The sequence below is a fragment of the Penicillium paradoxum genome (genome assembly GCF_028828445.1).
Source record: "Penicillium paradoxum strain IBT 22861 chromosome Unknown utg000007l_segment0_segment0, whole genome shotgun sequence".
Taxonomy (NCBI): Eukaryota; Fungi; Ascomycota; class Eurotiomycetes; order Eurotiales; family Aspergillaceae; genus Penicillium; species Penicillium paradoxum.
Window position 1 is genome coordinate 345,948 of NW_026643185.1, and position 21,782 is coordinate 367,729.

Genomic DNA, 21,782 nt, shown 5'->3' on the forward strand with positions numbered 1-21,782 from the left:
TAATAATAAAGAGAACTACTATGGGCACCCAAAATTACTACGGGCACCCAGGGCGCTAAGCCTTTTACGATTTACTTCCCGCTGGCCATAATTTGTTCACAGGCTGTCGTATTTAATATGGTACCCCCTTAGTATTTTGGATAGTACCCAAATCTTATCTGGGCACCCTATCGGGAATGTAGAATCTTGCACGCCATCTACACTACCATACAAAAATGAAGCTATTCCTAGATGCTGATTTAATCGAGTTTTTTTCTACTGAAAAAGGGGTTTAGTGATATAGGGCTTAATTAGTCACGTGATCATAAAATAATATCAACTGTGGTGAGAAACCTCGATTGGCACTATCTTTGAAAAACAGCATCTATTTTATGATCACGTGACTGATTAAGCCCTATATCACCAAACCCCTTTTTCAGTAGAAAAAAACTCGATTAAATCAGCATCTGGGAATAGCTTCATTTTTATACCAACCCCTTTTTTAGTAGAAAAAAACTTGATCAAATCAACATCTGGGAATAGCCTCATTTTTGTATGGTAGTGTAGATGGCGTGCGAGATTCTACATTACCGGTAGGGTGCCCAGATAAGATTCGGGTACTGTCCGAAATACTAAGGGAGTACCGTATTAAATACGACAGGCTATGAATAAATTATGGCCAGTGAGAAGTAAATCATAAAGGGCTTAGCGCCCTAGGTGCCCGTAGTGATTTTGGGTGCCCATAGTAGTTCTCATAATAAATAGTTCTTAATCTAGAATAAAATAGTTAAGTTTAGCCCTAATAAACTTTCGGGACTAAAAGACTATAGAGTACTATTTCCTATCTTTATCTTTCTAAGATATAATCTCTCTTATACCTTTATTAGAAGTATTAGTTTCTAATTACGTATCCCTTTCTAAATCGAAATAGTATAGTAGTATCGATAACTAAAACGCTATAATTAGATAGTAAAATATAAGTTTTTTATAAATATTAAACTAGACTTATCTAGGTTTTCTTCTATTTTTTAACCCTTTTAGTAAGGAAGTTAATAGGAGTATAATCTACGAAAACCTCGGTATAAACTAATAATAAAAGTTATAGAATTTAATAAATATTTAGATATTATAATAACTTTTAAGGAGTTCTTAGTTCTTAATAGATTCTACTTTTTAAGGATCTATAGAGACGCCCCTTAAACTTACTATAAATTCTAGGAACTCTATCTTTTCCTAATAAAATATATACTTTAAGGCCTTTACGTATAAGCTAGCTCTCTTAAGGTTTTTAAGGACTTTTTAGAGGTATTTTATATAAGATTCCTTTATTAGAGAAAACACTAATATATTGTCGAGATATATTATATAGATTATATTAAGATAGTCTCTTAGTATATTATAGATATAACTTTAGAATATAATAGAGGTATTAGTTAGTTTAAATAGTATAACTATATACTTATAATACCTATATTAAATATAAAATATAGTCTTCTACTTATCTCTTTCTTTAATATAAATTCGGTAATATATATCTTAGATATCGACTTTACTAAACTATTTAGCTCCCGCTAATTAGTCTAGAATTTCTAAGATAAATAGTAATAGATACTAGTTTTTAACTAAGATTTTATTTAGTCCCTAATAGTCTATATAGAGACGTAATCCGTTATCCTTTTTTAGAATAAAGAGGATTAGTACTTTTATAGGATTTTTAGATAGTTAGATTTATCTATTTTCTAGATTCTTATTAATATATTCTTAAAATTCTTTTAGTTCCTTCTAAGATAAGAGATAGATTAGTCTATAAGAGGGATTTTCTTCTAATAATATATTAATAATATAATCTATAGTCTTATTTAAGGGAAGGGTTTATATATTTTTTATAGAGAAGACGTTATAGAATCTTTATAGTTCTAAAGATAAGTTAGGAGATTCTTCTATATCCCTCTCCTCTTTATATAAAAACTATACTTCTTTAGGTATTTTTACTATAGTATAGATATATATACGGTTCCTATATTTTTTTATAAACTAGTATAGGATTATTACTTTATAGTTTAGGGTATTAAACTACTATTTTCGGTTTAGTAGAGAGAGATTAATTTTTTAGTTAACTAAAGTTATTATTAATAGTAGTACTAAACTATCTAAAATCTTTAAATCTCTATTAATAGTAATATAGGGTTATATAAACATTCTAATAATTTCTTTACTATCTATAATAGTTATAGAGATATTCTATACTTTATATATAATTACTTCTTTATATCTTACTACTTTAATAATAGAAGATATAAGTTTTACTTTTTAAAGTTTTTAAGTTTTTATAAACTTATAACTAATAAGATCGACTTCTATATAACTATCTAAATCTATATAGGTTTTAATTTTTCCTACTAGGATTAAAGTATAGAAGCGTATTATTATTCTAATCTAAGGGGTTAGAGTAGGGAAATCTACTCTAACCTATTCTTATTTCCCTATTATTTTATTAAAGATCCTTTTATTTTTACTAGTTATACTTTTATTTTCTTTATTAGGGAGTCGTTTAGATATTTATTTAAAAGGTAATCTTTACTTTAATAAGTATAATAGGTAAGTTTCTTCTTTATCTTTTTATTAATAAGGTTTCCTCGCCTTTTTAATCTTAAGTCTTTTAGATTTCTTTTTTCGGAGGAGTTTTCGTTTTTATTATATTTTTTAAATTTTCTCTTTTTCTTTTTTATATCTAAGTCTCCCTACCCTAATTTAGTCGCTTTTCGTTTAGATTTCGTTTTCTAGTTTTAAAGCTTCTAAAATTTTAATATAATAAAAACTATCTCCCTTTAAGTTTTTAGAAGAGTTAGATTATATTTATAGATATAAGCTTAGAGTTTATAATTAAGTTTTAAGAAAAAAGTAAAGGCTTTTTATTTCTTACTTTACTTTAGGAAATATTTTTCTAAGAGATTTAACTTATAGTAAAAATCTTTTAGGTCTTAATCGTTTTATTAGATTATTCTCTATATTTAATTAATAATAATAGCTTATATATTTATAGAATTTTTTATTAAGAATAAAGTCTATTCTTTAAAGTAAGTCTATAAATCTTATATAATTTAACTTAGAGTTAAAGGTATTTTATCTAAGTAGTTATATTAAAGTTATTAGTAATTCCTATTTATATAAGATAAGGTACTAAAGATCTTTTATTTTTTAGTATTATATTTTTTACTTACTCTTTTAAATTCTAAGTATAGTCTAAATAACTAGTCTTCTCTTTCTTAAATCGAGAATTCTTCTATAAAGTTAGAGTTTTTAAAATAGATTTCCTAACTATATAGGTTTAGGGAATTACTATAAATCTAGCTATAATATATAGGTATTTTAGTTACTCTTTTAAGCTATTTAATCCTTATTATAAAGGCTTAGAAGGTTTCTTTCTTAAGGATTACTTAAGAATTATCCTTATTTCACTAAGGATTTAAGGTAGTTTCGGAGGGCTATCGGTTATCTCTACTAGTAGTAGTAGGTACTTCCGAGAGTCCTAATAAAGATTAGGTCTCTCCCTTCTCTATCTTATAGATAGTAGGTTTTTCTTATAGAGGTATCTCCTTATTACCTTATCGGGATCGTAAACTCTATCTTATTATTATTTCTTTAGATAGTTAAAGAAGAAGATTTAGAATTATTAAGGTAACTATTTATTAAGGTAGTACTTATTAACTAGGTAAATAATAATACGAGAGGGATACGTAGTTAGAGCGAAGGGTATTCGATTCTATATTAGTTATAAGACTAAATCTTACCTTCCCTATCCCTCTAGGTATCTTCCTTTTATGATTTAGGTTCCCCGCTTCTTAGAACCGGATTATATTAGTTCTATCCTAACATCGTGGGGTATTCAGAGGGGTCTCCTCTATCTAAGAGAAAGGGAGCCTAAGGCAAAATAGTATAATAAAGAAATACCGTAATAAATTAATTCTATTCTCCTATAACTAGTTCTGAATAATATATACTATATAGATCGGGGCATTATCTTATATAAAGATATACGTCGAGTCTATATAGAGTTAAAGTAAATTCTCCTTAAGAACCTTAAGATATAACTAACTTAAATAGCTATTCCGAGTAGAGTATAGATTACGATTTATTCGGAATAAATCTATATAACTACTACTAAAAATTACTCCCTAAACTATTATTAAGATTCGTTTTAACTTCGAGTATATAATAATATACTCTTTTTTCTATTTTTTATAGTAGTAGTTAATTATAAAGACCTAACGTTATCGCTTACCTTTTCTAATTTCGATAGAGTATTTATCACTCTAAATAATCTTCTTCTAGTTATCCTATATCTAATTCCGGCGCGCTAAAGCCTAATTTAATTATAGCGTAGTATATTTAGGCTTTAAATACGGTCTTTTTCGCGCCCTCTAATATCCGTATCCCGACTACTTCACTATTCGAAGTAGGGTATTATTCGAGACTATAAATCCGGTTTATTCCCGTATTTTATTATATACGATAAAGGGATCTCGTCGAATAACCTATAGGATTAATCTTTTGTCACTTTCGGATAAGATCGGGGGGCGGCCGGAACGAGGGAGGGTAGTTCTATTAACTCGGAGTGATTCTTATTAGAGGGTATATCGGATAGTAGACTCGGGAATTTAGTGATGCTTAGCAATAGACGCGACTATAGCCCCAATTTTAGACTAGCTAATGATTTAACCCCTAGCATATAGAGATAGCTTATTACCCTTTATCCTATTAGAATTGATAGGACATAAGGGGGTTCTGGGGACTATAGTTGATTTTTAAAGAAGGTGAGTTTAGGAAAACGCGACTCGAAAGACGCGGGTGTAGGGCAATTTCGCGGAAACTTTTGCGGTAGAACTATAGCTATACTATCTTATAAAATTTAAAGAGTGGTCTTAGTATTATATTATAAGCTAGATCTTTAAAGAAAGAGTGTAATTCAACGAAAATACTAAGATAGAGAAAGAAAGGAAAAGAGGAAAAGAAGCTCGCTGTCGCCGAGTTTTGAAGAGTCGTCGAGTTGCAAACCTTATAAACCTCGGACCCACTCTGCGACAGCCAGAGTCACGTGACTCAGTTTCCAGTCCACGATCGTCACATAGTATAGTATCGATTATTAGTAACGAGAGCTAGATATATAACTATTTTCTAATCTCTATAGTTAGACTATCCTTTTAGTTTTAGTACTAAATCTATATAGTTAATTTTATATTAACTAACGACGAAATCCCTAATATGAAAGGATTCCGATATATTAGTAATCTAGGATTCGGCGGTTAATAGGAAGTCGAACGGCTAATTAGATTAATAGGATCTAATATTCTACCTAGGTATTCGGATACTAGAGAGAAATTAGGATAACTATATAGGGTATATTAGGTAGGTAGGGTAGGGTATTATCCGGGGCGACTAGTAAAAAGTCTAAAAAATACCCTATAGTAGGTCGGTACGACGCAGCACTAGGTTCTCGTCGGAGGAATTAGAAGATACGAAGCTTATAGTTATATGGAGGCTCCGATAGCAAAGGACTCGTAACCTATTAGAGAGATGATCCTATACGACTACTCATAAGAAAGGAGTGGACTGGAAAATCTCCTATTATGCGTAGAGAGAGAGAGGGAAGAAGAAGGAAAGCTAGCTAGACTAAGACTAATGTACTAGGAGATCACGTGTCTTCGTAATAGATATATAGAGGAGAGTAGTTTAATTTATATTTAGTCTATATAACCTCGGACCTAGTCGCTTCGCTCCGTAACTATTATCCGACGTAGGCCGTCGGGATCACTAGTAATATCTAGGCCCTACTAATATTTATTTTAACTAGCAACTACTCTTTAATAAGGAGGATTTAGAAAATTAGACGGATTTACTATAATTCTAATTATTTCTTTAGTATTAGAAAGTCTATATTAGAATTATATATTATAAATATATATTTCTACTACTTAAATATATTAGTTTTCTAACCTTACTAAGTATAGTATTATTTTATAAGAAATTTTATATTCTATTAAGTAATTAATATATTACTAGACCTTAAATACTAATAAATAAGGATATTTTATTAAGTTTTACTTACTATACTACTGAATATTAAAGTCTTTCTTAATATAACTAAAACAAAGAAAAATCATAGTGTTTAATTTAGATAAGTAAGGCACTTTATATAGAGAATTATACAAAAGTTATGTCTAATTAGGTTTTTATTAGGTTATCCGGTAAACCTAACGTTAGGTCCGGTGTAGGCCCGGGTCGGGGGGTTTAGCACCGGACCTAACCTAATTCCGGTGGGTGCGGAAGTCTAGTCAAGGCCATGCCAAACATCGATTCCCTCCACAGGTTCTAAAAGCCATCCCCCCCCCCCCCCCCCCAAACGAGCTGATACCCAGATACTACCCAGAAGGTGAATTTAAGGCTGCATGCGTGATTTTTCTGAGTCACTCTTCTCTGGCAGACATCAATGCAAACACCCGTCGTGGCGCTAGTCCACTATCCATAGCCCCCAGAAACAAACCTCGATCCTGCACGACGAGGTAGGTTCCTGCTCGACAAAGGCGCCGATCCTCTCGTTTTCAACGATTGAGGGTAAGGTTAAAAAAAATATTCGATTGTCGAGAACATTGGTATCACGGGTCAAGACAGTCACGACCCCACCCAGCATATCCTCCTTTCGTCTCAGCCCCGATGTTTAGCAGGCCTATACAAGGGACTATATCGATTGTCCCCAATACCAAGAGCAACGAATCCCTCTGCGCCGCGGCAAACAGTGGAAAATCGCTTACATTGAGTATTCTTCTCTGTGGACGCCCTTAGATCAAGCCCCCCAGTTAGCCAAACTTGGCCGCGAAGACTGTCCTCTTCTAAACCAGGTGCAGCACGTACAAGAACCCTAGAGCAGAATTTAATATATGACGAAATCCAGGGTGCGCGGGGCACCTGGGCAGCGCGTGCGGCTGAGTCATCCTGATGTTTTGACCTCAGGTCCAAACGTTATCCGGATCTTGCGAGATGCGGGGGCTCAAGGGCCAAGCGAATTAGAGACACATTGCCGGGGGGATTATATTGAGTAACTAGGTAAGTGAATCAAGAGGGAATTGAAAAAAATATGGTTTTACACAGGAGAGACACAGCGCAATGTACGGAGTACGAGGTGGCTCGATACGACAAGAAGGGGTGGGGTTGGCTGTGTATGCTGACAGGGCGGTGGAAAGAGTAAATCAACGTTGGATCTTACTCCATATGGAGTATGTACGGAGTACCCCGTACATGGATCCCACTCCAGCTGACTGTCAGGGCTGGACCTCGGGACTCGGGAAGCCATACGGAGTACTCCGTACTCCGTACGCGAGTCCCTATTCTACTACATATACGCCCGTGCTCACTCATGATGTACCTAGGTACCTCGGTATCTTGTACATCATATTCCATGAATTGTACAGAATATGCTACGGGATAGTACTCCATATGACAAGCAACACAAATCCAGTGTACGGAGTAGATCGGTGCATTCTGTGGATGGCCTCGGATTTGCCACTTGTCCATTAGATCGGAAATTTATAGAAAGTATATATTCCGTACTCCGTAGGTCAACCTACTCCTCTATCTAATTGGTGACCGCAAGACGGGTATCCGGCAGCCCTGGATAATCGGAGTGGCAAAAATGCGGAACCCCGGGCAAAAAAGGCTTAGTCAACCAATCAGAGTGGTTGATATTCATCTTATGGCTTTCCCTATTAAATTCCACCTTTCTTCTGGATCTTGTTCGTACAACGTACATTCTATTCTTTGGAGAATCCCAAAATGTCATTCTCAAACCTGGTCTCTGACATTGCCTTCCGCGATGCTCGTCTTGATGATGGCAGTTCGCAAATCTCTCATGCCCGATCTCATCGATCCCACGCAACCGCTCGGTCGTATACAAGCACCGCAGCAACAAGTGTCAGCATCTCTGGCGAAGTTTCCAGCCAGCTACATTCTGGATATAGCCATCCCTTGACCAGAGCATGGCAAGCCGATAGGCAATTGACAAAGGTTCGCTCTTCCTAATGATATTGGACGATTAGACACATCACGCTGGCAACCAATTGCTAATACACCCTTCTTCATAGGATATGCTTATCTATCCCCTGTTTGTCACCGACAACCCCGATGAAGAGACGCTGATTCCTTCATTGCCTAACCAATACCGCCGCGGAATCAACCGCTTGGTCCCTTTTCTTGCCCCCTGGTCCGAAAGGGTCTACGTTCAGTGATGCTGTTTGGTGTTCCCCTCCATCCATCCGCTAAGGATGCGCTTGGGACCGCCGCAGATGACCCTGATGGTCCTGTGATCCAAGCTATTCGTCTTCTTCGTTCTCGTTTCCCTCAACTCTACATCACCACTGATGTGTGTCTCTGCGAATATACGTCGCACGGCCATTGTGGTATTTTACGTGAAGATGGAACCCTTGATAATGCGCAATCTGTCGATCGGATCTCCGATGTAGCTATTGCCTATGCAGCGGCTGGAGCTCACTGCGTGGCCCCCTCAGACATGAATGACGGAAGAATCCGGGCAATCAAGCTCAAGTTGATTGAAGCCGGCGTGGCACACCGTGTCCTTTTGATGTCCTACAGTGCCAAATTTAGCGGCTGTTTATATGGACCGTTCCGCGATGCGGCTGGCTCGTGTCCCTCATTCGGAGATCGCCGGTGCTATCAACTTCCTCCGGGTGGCCGTGGTCTTGCCCGACGTGCGATACAGAGAGACATGGCCGAAGGTGCCGACATTATCATGGTGAAGCCAGCCAGCAGCTACCTCGATATCATCCGGGATGCCAAGGATTTAGCACCTGATCTTCCAGTGGCAGCTTACCAAGTTAGTGGTGAATTTGCAATGATCCATGCCGCTGCCAAGGCTGGTGTCTTCAACCTCAAAGATATGGCATTTGAAAGCACCGAAGGCATATTGAGAGCAGGTGCTGGAATCGTCATCAGTTATTTCGTTCCAGAATTCCTCGATTGGCTTTAGTTGTGTTTTCAACTCACCGTTCTCTCTCTTTTTCCCCACCCCAAAAGTGCAATTCTTATGTCAACCTATTGTTCGTGCGATTGTCATGGCTTGCATTCTCAACATCTGACAATATCCATGCTAGGACGGGCTGATTTATTGAACATGCCATTTGAAACTGGATAGATTCCCCTTATGTGATATGATGTTCCATTTTTCTTAGGGTTAATGATTACCCCTCGATACAATATTATTAATTTCTTCTTTTGGCGTCAAAGATATCGCAACCGATCTTTCAAGCGTTAAGTTTTGGAATATGTCTCTAGCAAGGTTCATATTACAGAGTAGTAATGAGATGCATGTTGTAGGGGAATTCGTTATGCATCGGCCATAAGATAACACCTAATCCACCAAAGAAAAAGCACAGAACGCTAAAAACATACAACCTTGGAAGTGCAAGGGGAAATCATTTGTCAGCGACAGTGGATATCAAAAAACAAAAAAAAACCAAATCAAATCACATCACATCACATCACATCAAACCAGAAGAAAAGCCATAGGAGTCATAATTTTGCTTTCCGACCTGTAGACTCTGGTAGACCAGACTCGCAGCGGAAGGTCACTTGACACTTCCACATCATGCAAATTCATACACGTCACTTCATTCACATAATTCCTGGTTTGTTACCCTGGAATCCGTAAGCTGCAATGTTCGATCTGACAATTTCTCCTGGAGCCACATAAACGCCACGAGAAAGACGAACGCCTGGGTAGATAGTGCATCCTGCGCCCACGTAACAATCTTCTTCAATGATAACCTGGCAACCTTGGTATCGACTTTGCGAGCCCTTGCGCTCTTGCATGTTGGGATGAGCAGTTGAAGTGACAATTTTGACGTTGGGGCCTATCCATGTGTGAGCACCAATGCGGATGACACAGTCATCGACAAAAAGGCAATTCTCTGAGATCATGACATCTTCTCCAATATGGATGTTGTATCCATAGTGGCAGGTGAAAGGGGCTTCGACAACCACTCCTTGACCAATGGATCCGGCCGAACGAGTCGTACCGGTTCCAGCCGGGGAATTGACAACCGAACTTGCCGGTGGTACAATGACCTCCTTCAAAAGGCGATTTTGTTCTTTCGAGCTGACACCAGTAAGCGGGTTGCAGGCGTTATTGAATTTCCAAAGCGCGCCTCGGCAGCGATCCCTTTCCTCCACGAGGTGGACATCAAACGGTCGGTAAAGTTTGCCTCTAATCATCTTTTCTTTCTCGGTTTCGTCACCCGAGACATTACGGCCCGAGAGCTGATGTTCAATGCTAAGGGCCATCCGAGCCTGCGCCTGGGGACTATGGGTATCCACAGCCGCAGCAGGCAGTGTTCGTTGCTCCGGTCCATTCTGGAACAGGGGCATATTGGATCTAGCATGAGATGCATGTCCGAGATCTCGAAGTGATGAGATGACTGGATAGTCAGGTTTGGGTCGCCCTTCCCGCGATAGCTCGTGGATAGGCGGAACTTCCCGGTAATCAACAACTTTTGCCATGGGCTCAGACGGGTACGGGGAATGACCAGCACTGGTACCGGGCCCGGGCCCAGCGCCTGGCCAGGCTTGTTTTGACCATACATGATTGGATGCTGTATTGGTAGGACTGGTGTTGTATTGCTGAGCAGGGCGGTCATTATCATCAACCACCAAGGGGCGTATTTTTGTCGCATCAACATGTTCTACTAGGCTGGGTTGCCGGTCTTGGTGCCGCGGTGTTTCTTGCATGTACGGGCCATTGAGATCTGAATAGCCCTCCTTCGATTGCAAAGGGACCGGGGCTTTTGAAGTAGATGGCTTCTGCCAGGTGCTTCGGGATGAATACCCTTCACACAAGAAGCCGCCACGCAGACAATTGTTGCCTGCAATGCATTATTAATGTCCGTCCTTGGGGTCGGATTGACACAGGGAATAATTTCTGACAAAAAGATAAAGGCGCAAAATAAGAGAGACTTACATGCCGGATGTTGCTCGTCGCACTTTTTTTCCTGCGGCGGCAGGTCATACAGCCTGTCTTGGTTCGGTTACTAAATACGCGCTTTCTTTTTGGCGCAACCTGCACCGCGCTATGTCGTTCTGGAGCATAACCCGGGGAGGATGTCTGCTGAGCGCCGGGAGTCGAGCGATTCGCGCCAGTTGATCTTTCTTGGCCTGCTTCGCGCTGAAGGGCATCTACCAAGTGTGCATCCGATGCATCGATTTGCTGGGCTCGTTGTGCCTGGGTGATCAGCTGAGAATCATATTCCGACCAGGGACTATTAGCAGATGTCTGGCCCGCATCATTGCCCTCGGACCGATGAGAGGGTGTTGCGGAATGATTGCCACGCTCCACCTCAGAGACCGACCCTGGCATGCTGCCGTTTGGATTGGACTGGTTGATTTCAGCAGTACGGCTCACCGGGCTCCGGGAGGCGTTCATGCCTTCGGGGTTTGGAGAATCCTGCTCTCGTGACTCTGATCTCTTTCTCTTATTCTTGTTGTGAGAGCCACCAGGTGAAGATCGTTGTGACCATTTCTCTTGATCATTGGCAAGAGCCTCCCGGTCATCTCGTTGACTAGGATCTAAGCTGTTTTTTTCCTGGGTTGGTGCACGCTCTCCGGTAACGGAATTTGAGGTTGGAACATTCCCAGACACCATGGTGTCTTTCCCATTTACTGCAGTAAAACGAGAGGGACTGTGCTCTGTTCCCGTTTCGGTTCCAGAGTCGTGGCTACCATTCATGACGGGTGCAGCAGCAAGGGCCGTCATCGCAGAAGATATGAATAACCAAAGCACGAGAAATGTGCTGCACGATATCAATGGAAATAAGGGTGATGTTACACCGGGTCGAAAGTCGAAAGTCGAAAATTGAAAATTGAAAGGCGCAAGACACTATCCGAGTATATTGTCGTATATTGTTGTATATTGTTCGACATGCAGTGTTGTAGCTCAATTGCCAAGAAAAAGCCCCCAAATCCGAGAGATAGTTTCAAGAGAGAACAGAACAGCGGCTTCAATGAAAGTAGAAAAGATCTTTTTAATGCAAGATCTTTTTTTTGTTTTTTTTTTTTTTTTTTTATTATTTTCCCTTCGCAATGCTGTGAGCGGGAATGGCGCCAAGTCAAGTCACCCGCGGGTGGGGCGAGGAGATCGGGAGATTATCACAGATAAATAGTACAATACAACAGAATGTTGAAAGGCGCGGAAGCCAAGTGATGTCTTAAAAGCAGCCTCCCCCCGGGAAAACAAAAAGTAAAGAGAAGAAAGAGGGAGGGGGGGAGAGAGAGAGCAAAAAAGAACAAGAGTAGAAACAAGCCAAAGACAGAAGAGAGCTAAGGGAAGAGAAAAGCAAAGGGGGAGAGGAGAGGGGGGGGAAAGAGGCTAATAAGAGAAGGGAAAACACCGAGCTAGGACCCTCTCCCTGACAATCCAGAAAAGTACAAAAAAAGAGGGAAAAAATAAGAAAAAAAAAAGGAAGTAATCTCCCAAAACTCGAGGAAAAGAGGGAAAGGGGAAGTTGGCGCGCGATCGGCAATGACGGCGTCACACGCAGCACCAATCGGAGAAGCGATCAGCCGTGTTCTAGTGAGGCGCGGGTCTGAGACATCCATCTTGGACTCCTCTTTCCTGCGCGCGCGTTTTCCCAGTCACAATTTCCTTTTTGCCCACATTCGCCATTGGCGCCCGTGTACGCCGTATCTACGCGGTGTGTCCGCGGTGCCCGCGCATAATGGCGGTTATGCGCTTAAAGGGGTTCCAACTGTTTGCCTTCATTTTAATCTACTCGTGGTGTTCTGTGGTATATCCTCTACCCTACCCTCTTCCTCATACTATGAATATGCTTTCCTTCTTTCTTCCCCTTCTTCTTCTTCTTCTTCTTTTTTTTTTCATGGATCTGGCGCCCATCTCGGGAATTATTGATGACTGCAGCGTGCCGCGGCGCTAGGACCAAGAAACTAAAATCACTACTCGGCTGGGCACGGATACTATCTTTCCGCCAATTTAGACGAGCTATAATATGGTATAGGCCTGATTCCCATTTTTCAAGGCTTCGGAGGATATCTTGGTCCTGTATCCTTCTAACTTTGGAAGTGAATCTAGATAGTATCATAATACAGAAGGGATACCTATATAGTGTGATTTGGCCCAACTTACATCAAGGGCCAGTACAATCACTTTGATCAATATGACAGAGTATATAGGACATGGGTTGATATAGATATCTCGAAAGATAAAACTGTGAAATGCATGAGGTAGTATGTAGTATGTACAATTGGTATCTACGTACCTGTCAGCTGGTCCGTGGATGCTGGACGTGGGTAAACGGCGGGTAGAGCTCATGCTGACTAAGAACCCGATGAGACCTGGGACTCCAAGGTCAAACATCAACGCGCTCTCACCGCCAGAGTCTGTGATAGCTTCCTTTTTTTACCCCCAATTTCGTGTTGTTTTTTTCCCTTCATATTTCCGTAAGCCTGGACCTGCACCCATTCCGCGCCCCCCTTTTTTGTCACCGCCCAATCATCTCTCGTCCTGAGAACGTGCTGACTCCGACCCCTCCAAAGGATCTCTACCCCACTGATCACACTTGTTTCCCATTCCCCTCTATCTGATACTGCCCTGCAGCCGCACTGGCACCCCATATCCTGTCCAGGTGACCTTTCATCTGCCTCCGCCCTTGACTCTCGTGTCTCGAGCTCCTTTCCGTGATCAGAGGCGACATCGCCAGTCTGCGCCGGAATGTCGATTTCAGTACAAGAGCTGGACAACACGGTCCGAGCCTTGTTTGAAGGCAAAGGGGCCCTGGTACGTTAGACGATCTATTTCAAACTGCTTGATATTCATACTTCAATATCACCATCTGCATCCCCACCTGTCAAGCTTTGGAGACAGCAACACTGACAATCTATCTGTATCTAGCAATATCAAGCCCAACAGACTTTGACAGAAGTAAGCGCCCTGTTCCTGTGAAATTTACTAGGAGTCGGAAATTGATTGTCTATGTACTCTTCAGTTCAAGCAGAATCCTGATGCCTGGGTCACCGTGGGTAACATCCTCCAAGAGGCATCATACCTTCAAACCAAATGTGTGTTTCAAGTCTTTTTGAACCCTTTCATATGTCCGCAAGTATCTAGCAGAGCCTTACTGACCAAAATAGACATTGCCCTTCAAGTCTTGGACAATGTGATTATGACCCGGTGGAAGGTTCTACCAAGAGAGCAATGCCAGGGTAAGAACTATAGCGGTTTCGTGTTATTTCTTTTTATTCCCCCCATCTTATACTAAAATGGTTTTTCATAGGAATCCGTAATTTCATCGTGAGATTCATTCTCGAGAACTCCGAATCCGAAGAGAAAATCCAAGCGGAGCGCCCTCTATTGAACAAGCTCAATCTTGTCCTTGTCTCCATTTTGAAGCAGGAATGGCCACACAACTGGCCTACATTCATTAATGAGATCATTTCTTCTTGTCATGCCAGCCTCTCTATCTGCGAAAACAACATGACTATCCTCCGTCTTTTGTCGGAGGAAGTCTTCGACTTCTCGCAAGATCAGATGACCTCTGCAAAGGCACGGAATTTGAAGACATCCATGACCTCGGAATTCGCATCTATCTTCCAACTGTGCTCCGAGGTCCTCAACACTGCGAATCAGCCCAGCTTGGTGAAAGCGACTTTGGAAACCCTTCTTCGATTTTTGAACTGGATCCCGCTGGGCTACATTTTCGAAACACCGATCATCAACACCCTCCTCACCCGTTTCCTCGGTGAGCCCGAGTTCCGAAATGTGACCTTGAAGTGTCTGACTGAGATTGGGGGCTTGCAAATTGGCACTCCTTACAACTACGACGAACGTTTGGTGCACATGTTCACAGAGACGCTCACCACCGTTTCCAATGTCATTCCCCTGTCCTTGGATTTGAAGCAAACATATGCCATGAGCAATGGAAGAGACCAGGAGTTTGTATCAAATCTGGCCTTGTTCCTCTCGAGCTTCTTCAGCGCTCATCTAGATGTACGTGTGAACTATTGACTACCCCTTCCAGCTTAACCTCTTTTCTGTTACTGACTTTTTCCCTTCTCCCCCCCTTCTAGCTCATCGAGAAGTTGCCAAATCAAGATTATCTCACGCACGCACATTTCTATTTGATTCGCGTCAGCCAGATCGATGACCGAGAGGTGTTCAAGATTTGCTTAGACTACTGGACAAGGCTGGTGCAGGAGCTTTATGAAGAGATGCAGCAACTTCCAATCACCGATATCAACCCGCTCGTATCCATGAGTGTTAGCGGTCTGGCTAATGGCGGCGCGCCCAACCCCACTACTCTTGCGAACTACCCCTTGCGCAAGCACAAGTACGAGACCGTATTAACAAACCTTCGCACCGTGATGATCGAAAAGATGGTCCGCCCAGAAGAGGTATTGGTTGTCGAGAACGATGAGGGTGAAATCGTGCGCGAGTTCGTCAAGGAAAGCGACACCATCCAGCTTTACAAGACGATACGCGAATGCTTGGTATACCTCACACATCTTGATGTGGTCGATACTGAAACTATCATGATTGATAAACTGGCTAAGCAGGTTGATGGGAGTGAATGGTCGTGGGTAAACTGCAACACGCTGTGTTGGGCGATCGGTTCTATTTCTGGGGCTATGAACGAGGAAACCGAGAAGCGTTTCCTGGTCACTGTGATCAAGGACCTTCTTGGCCTCACAGAGCAGAAGCGTGGAAAAGACAACAAAGCCGTGGTGGCAAGTAATATCATGTATATCGTGGGACAATATCCGCGGTTCTTGAAGGCCCACTGGAAGTTCTTGAAGACTGTCGTTAACAAACTTTTCGAGTTCATGCACGAGACTCACGAGGGTGTTCAAGACATGGCTTGTGATACTTTCATCAAGATCGCCAATAAGTGCAGACGGCATTTCGTGGCCCTTCAGCCTGGAGAAAACGAACCTTTCATCGAAGAAATTGTCCGGAACATGCGAAAGATCACCATGGACCTTTCCCCCAACAAATTCATACTTTCTATGAAGCTTGCGGCTACATGATCTCGGCCCAGGGTCAAAAGGGCCTCCAAGATCGCTTGACTGAGAACTTGATGGCGCTTCCCAACACCGCTTGGGATCAGATCATCGCAGAAGCAAACCAAAACCCGGCAGTTCTCCAAGACGCGAATACCATCAAAATTGTTGGAAACATCATGAAAACTAATGTTGCAGCCTGCTCTTCGATTGGTACCTACTTCTATTCACAGATTGGCCGGATCTATCACGACATGTTGAACATGTACCGTGCTGCCAGTCAGCTCATTAACGATGCTGTTGCGAGTGACGGTAATTAACCCATCTTACCCCGATGGACACCCGAGTTCAACTGACACGTAAACAGGAGCCATTGCACCAAAAACCCCTAAGGTCCGAGGACTTCGGACTATCAAGAAAGAAATCCTGAAGCTCATTGATACCTATGTGGACAAGTCAGATGAACTTGAGATGGTTAATGCCAACATGGTGCCACCGCTCATGGAGGCAGTCTTGATTGATTATGCCCGAAATGTTCCCGATGCACGAGAGGCGGAGGTCTTGAATGCTATGACCACAATTATTCACAAGCTTCACGTATGTTTCCTCTCTTCCTCTCTTCCCTCCTCCACTGACTGGATGGTTGGTTATACCATTTATCACGTCGCCCAATACATCTTATATTCGCGCCTTGCTAACACATAATTTAGAATCTAATGGAGGATAAAATTCCAGCAATCATGGACAGCGTTTTCAACTGCACTCTTGAGATGATCAACAAAGACTTCCATGAATATCCTGAGCACCGTGTTGAGTTCTTCAAACTGCTTCAAGCGGTCAATCTGTACTGCTTCCAGGCACTTCTGAAGCTCGATGCCGCGCAGTTCAAGTTCGTCATCGATTCATGCATGTGGGCGTCGAAACATGACAATCGCGAAGTGGAGAACACCGGTCTTACAATGTGCCTGGAGTTGATGAACAATATGGCCGAAACCGACCCACAAACCTCGAGCATTTTCTTCCGCGAGTTCTACGTTCCAATTCTTCAGGATGTGTTCTTTGTCCTTACAGACAGTGACCATAAGGCTGGTAAGTAAACCCTTTGGTCTCTCACGCGAAGCGAAAAGCTTACAGTGTGAACTTTTAGGATTCAAATCCCAGGCCATGCTTCTGTCGCGCATGTTCTATTTCGTGGAATCCGGCAAGATTCAGGAGCCCATCTATTCTGCCGACCAAGCGCCAGCTGGAACTTCGAACAAAGATTTCCTACAAGAGCACATCGCCAATCTCCTCAAGAACGCATTCAGTAATCTCCAAGAGTAAGCTCTCCCGATGCCAAAAGAGACCATGCAATCTCATGCTGACAACTTCCAATAGAGCACAGATCAAGCAGTTTGTCCTTGGGCTGTTTGCGTACACTGGTGATTTGAACAAGTTCAAGACTCACCTCCGTGATTTCTTGATCTCTTTGAAAGAGTTTTCCGATGACAACGCGGAACTTTACGCAGAGGAAAGAGAACAAGCCGTACGTGATGCCCAAGTTGCTGAGCGAGACCGAGCCATGAAGGTAGGTGGTCTGTTGAAGCCATCGGAGATGGATCAAGAGGATGAACTATGACTGGACGAAGAACTGCGCTCCGAGTTTGTTGCCATCTCTACTGATCGCTTGGGCCATGAGAGCGAATCAGGATTGACCCCCAGGAATGACGGTCTTGACGGCTGGTCCTTCTATGAACTCTAGATCATGGAAAGCCATGTGTCGCTGCAACTTAGGAGGCTTTGCTCTCGAAAGATGTCTGTGAATTTATTCTTTTGTGTTTTCTCTTGTCCCCTCGCTTTGGGTGGACTTACCGGGCGTGTGAGATAGACCCATTCTCTGAGCGGGTTCTTCGAGGTTGATGCATCCGAGGCTTTATACAGAACGGTTTAGCCAGTTTCGTCCGCATGCACTTCTCGGCCTATCTCCGAGGTGCGAGCTTGTTTGATAGCTTTTAACGTCAAATGATCAAAAAAAAATCTTCCAATTCAAAACGAATGACTAGTCCGCTTTCTAATTGTAGATGAAGAGCATGTGTCCTTGCTGACCCAAATCACTCCATATGTAGCCCTCGCCCGTTGTGTCTGCATACAATACCTACAGTGCACAGCTGTATGTGTATAGATACATCTCATATGTCATATCCCCGTCCTACTATTCAAGGCCTGTCGCCGTTTCCCAAGGCTCTTCTACTCTCCTGTCTCCTGATATGTATCACACTCGCCCGAAGGCGGTGAGTTCTTATCAGTTGCATCATCTGAAATGAAAAAGTTCCCTAGTGCGCCTTCACAGTGATTCTCTTTTCGTCTCACTTGATTCTCTTGCCATCACAATGTCTCGAACACGCCAGCCAGTGGCATCAAGTTCTCTCCAAATCACCGCCGAGTCTAGAGATTCATCAACAACCCGCCTCCCCGCGACCCTCAGATTACGGGCTGAAGAAGCGCCACCCGACACCAGCGAAGAAACCTCGTCCTCTCGGCGAATCCGATGGAGTGAAGACGTTGTGGACAACGAAGGTATGGGCAAAAAAAGTTCGAAAGGTATGATTGATTCCATTTATTTAAGCTGTCCCACTCATCTCCCGCATTGGCAACAACATTAACAGCTACTAGTATGCTGCATCTATCACAAAGCTCGACCTGTCGGAGAAAGTAGTTCCGAGGAGTCCTCATCCAGCTCTTCCGACAATGATAGTGACAGCGAAGATGACTGGCACTCCGCGCGAGCCGATCGGGCCCGTAACTCTCACAACCGTGGGCGTGAACCGCAGGGCGAGCACGCGTCCCACCATGATGAAGGGTGTTGTTCTGAAGGCGACGACTCGAAGCCGAAACGTAGGCGGAGAAAGCCAAGTCCAAATGCGTACGAAAAGATGCCGAAAGCGTCGAAGAATCAGAGTCAGAATCACCCGCGGGGTACTTGATCTGGTGCTTGGGTGGGGTTTACTGAATGGGTAGGCAAGGCAAGACAATGAGACGAACAGAGAGAGTTCCGAGAGGCCTAGGCTCGGGCTTGCGTTGGATACATGGCCATACGAACATCATCGGCACAGGTTGTACATTCTGCATCCGTGGCGACAGGGTCTTTGTCTATGCGGGTCTGTATGAAATTCTATGACGCGGGCACAAAAACATCCTGGTTGGTGACATTTGCGACGGCATAGCAAGGTATGATGACGCACTCAAGGGGCTAGAGCCACAGGCATGCCAACTGCATTGATGGCGCGTTGCATGGGACGGTACGGTCAAATAATCCCCAAAAAGGGTTACTCGACCTACCTACTTTTTCAAATGGACCCGGCTAAACACGACAATGAAATGATATTGATGAAATTGGGATGGCAGAGGGGGTATCTGAAACAAAACTGCAGTCCGCTCTGATCTATAATGGTTGTACATAGGTGAAGGATAGACAAATAAATCCTGTCTCTGCAGGTGAAGATGGGGGACATCATACCATCATGCTTTTTCTCCTTGCAGCAACACGCTGGCCACGCCTGACTTGACCGCTGTCTATTTTCGCATTTGGTCCCGGCCCAAGTATCTCATCGTGTTCTGGGAAATCATCGACTGGGGATTGTGTTTCACCTTGATCCCCATCGTATTGAGCCATGATTGCAGTTGTGCTTTTTGGGTTTGATGAGTGACGTCGAGTTTGTCGCTTCGCGCCGAATGATTCTTGGAATACTTCGGCCGAGATGTCTGCAAGGCTCTCCTCAATCTCTTTTTGGGGGCCAGAGCTTGAACTCCCCGCATCGCTGCCGTCCTTCGTGGTCGACGACACCTTGCGTTTTCTCCGAGACACTGTTGCTAGCAACTGTTCTGAGGAATTATCCCTGGTATATCTAGAGCCCTGCCCCGCAAGAGTAAAATCAATAGATAAACTGCTATGAGGCTGTGTATGGCCTTGGTCTTCTCCGCCGTCTAAACTTGCCCGGCATGACTGGAAACTCGAAGACCTTCGTGACCCGAGTGCAACTGCATCGATCATTTCCTTGGTGGGCCGGCGCATCTTGTCCCGTAGGTTAGGCTCTGCATAGCTGACCACAGTGCCGCGACGACGGGAGGGTCGAACTGAGGATTCTTCCTCGGTATTCAATGCATTTGGATAGGGTGATAGTGCTTGCTGGAGTAAGACTGGCTCTTCTAGCCGGACAGGGGTAGGGCGACTGGTGCGCTTTTCTTTGGTTGAAGGTGCAACTTTAGACACTCGTGGCTTTTGGCTGGCAGGTTTGTCACTAAGCTTCTCAACATCCTTGTCCCTTTGTGCCGAGTTCGTATTTTCGTTGCTTTTGCTGGGCCTTTGTAAGACTTTCGGGTTCTGATTTGAGGATATTCGGGCTTTCTTGGGGGAGCTTAAATTGGAATTTGCACTCTCTGTCCGGTTGTTAGCTACAATAATAGGCGTAGAGACAGAATGAGACATGTGAACATACTTGGTTCGAGAACCTTTCGCATAGGAAGAACAGGTGTGTTTGATCCTCTTGTCGCCTCAACATGGCTCTTTATCGGTGACTGATCTCGGTGTACAACCTCAAATGGATTTGTTGGCTTATTTGGGGCTTGGCTGGGCCGGGTGAATTGAAACTCGTCATCATCAATGTCGAGGTTGGACGCAAATCGGTCATCTTCTTCGAGAACAAATTTGCGCTTCATAGAAACTGATCCTGCGTGCGGAGTTGGGTCGGTGGATGGGGTTGGTTGATGATCTATTGGTGCCGAGCCAATTTCAGACGCGATCATCAAGCTCGGCTTTTTTTCTTCTTGCGCGTCTCAAGAGTCGGAGGAAGGAATGATTCGTGTTCTTCTGGGTCACCGTCTTCAATATGGCGGCTGAATGTTGTTTCTGGTGGTGATGGACTTGATTGTTCAATGAGTGCATCTGTTTCTTCTGCCATAAAGCTGAACTGTGGCGGGGAACCCAGGGTGCTGTGGTCATCGTTGACCAGGCTGTCAATCTCCTGAGGCCTGAAGAAGGCGTTAGCAACTAGGCATAGTTGAAGAATTGTGATAGTACTTACTCCAGAGTCCGCCGCGGGTAATATTTATCCTCAACGATGGCAGGAAGCCTTCCATCTTCGCCTCCGTTCGTGTCTTCAGTCCGAGGTCTCGACTCTGCCGCCTGCTTTGGTCGATCGAATTGTTCACTGCACAGTTTGCCTACCTTTCGGGGTAGTGATCCCAATTCTGTTGCCAAACTGTTCAACTCGGCTAATTTGGCATCCAACTTCGATTTGATATCGTATATTCCATTGTGCAGCATTTTCCCTGCTTCCAGTCTTTCTGTTTCCTGGGTGAGATTAATAATCTGCTTTCGGAGCGATACATTTTCTGAAAGCAGGTGCGAGACTTCCGACTCTAGGCTGCGAATGCGAAGAGATTGTAAGGAATTAACTCTTGCGATCTCACGGTTTTGTCGCACAAAGCGTCGCTTCACTATACAGTAAATAAGGTCACGCGTCAATTGAGATCTCGAATCGTTGATGCCTTGGTAGAATATGCAAGCTTACAAGCTTCGATGGACTCGGCAGGAGCAGCATAGTCATTCAACCGAGCCATCATGGAAGTGGGGGGTCAGCGACCGCTCTGTAATGGGTCGGGAAACAGTCCTGGTATGTAGGTGGAATAGACTTGGGAGGTATGGTCCACGGATTACATAGAAAGCAAAAAGTAGCTGTGTGGGTGCAGATGGG

General features: G+C 43.0%; 5 protein-coding genes across 5 annotated transcripts; 3 read left to right on the forward strand and 2 right to left on the reverse strand.

Annotated features, from left to right (window-relative positions):
• Positions 1–7,806: 7,806 nt before the first annotated feature.
• Positions 7,807–9,016, forward strand: N7457_007702 (porphobilinogen synthase HEM2; the record flags this gene model as incomplete). Its single annotated transcript, XM_057178745.1, has 3 exons — positions 7,807–8,037; positions 8,115–8,213; positions 8,243–9,016. The coding sequence occupies 3 exons, from the start codon at positions 7,807–7,809 to the stop codon at positions 9,014–9,016; spliced, it is 1,104 nt and encodes a 367-aa protein (XP_057027131.1).
• A 644-nt stretch (positions 9,017–9,660) lies between these two features.
• Positions 9,661–11,794, reverse strand: N7457_007703 (uncharacterized protein; the record flags this gene model as incomplete). Its single annotated transcript, XM_057178746.1, has 3 exons — positions 9,661–10,907; positions 11,003–11,033; positions 11,081–11,794. 3 exons carry the CDS (start codon positions 11,792–11,794, stop codon positions 9,661–9,663), a joined length of 1,992 nt encoding a protein of 663 aa, XP_057027132.1.
• Positions 11,795–13,765: 1,971 nt separating this feature from the next.
• On the forward strand, positions 13,766–17,668 carry N7457_007704 (exportin CRM1; the record flags this gene model as incomplete). Its single annotated transcript, XM_057178747.1, has 11 exons — positions 13,766–13,831; positions 13,946–13,975; positions 14,040–14,112; positions 14,185–14,256; positions 14,328–15,040; positions 15,121–15,999; positions 16,089–16,362; positions 16,418–16,647; positions 16,761–17,139; positions 17,198–17,369; positions 17,428–17,668. 11 exons carry the CDS (start codon positions 13,766–13,768, stop codon positions 17,666–17,668), a joined length of 3,129 nt encoding a protein of 1,042 aa, XP_057027133.1.
• Positions 17,669–18,419: 751 nt separating this feature from the next.
• On the forward strand, positions 18,420–19,013 carry N7457_007705 (PPP1R11/YPI1 family protein; the record flags this gene model as incomplete). Its single annotated transcript, XM_057178748.1, has 2 exons — positions 18,420–18,630; positions 18,703–19,013. 2 exons carry the CDS (start codon positions 18,420–18,422, stop codon positions 19,011–19,013), a joined length of 522 nt encoding a protein of 173 aa, XP_057027134.1.
• Positions 19,014–19,540: 527 nt separating this feature from the next.
• Positions 19,541–21,648, reverse strand: N7457_007706 (shugoshin family protein; the record flags this gene model as incomplete). Its single annotated transcript, XM_057178749.1, has 5 exons — positions 19,541–20,466; positions 20,526–20,798; positions 20,906–21,057; positions 21,111–21,525; positions 21,600–21,648. 5 exons carry the CDS (start codon positions 21,646–21,648, stop codon positions 19,541–19,543), a joined length of 1,815 nt encoding a protein of 604 aa, XP_057027135.1.
• Between the last annotated feature and the right edge of the window lie 134 nt (positions 21,649–21,782).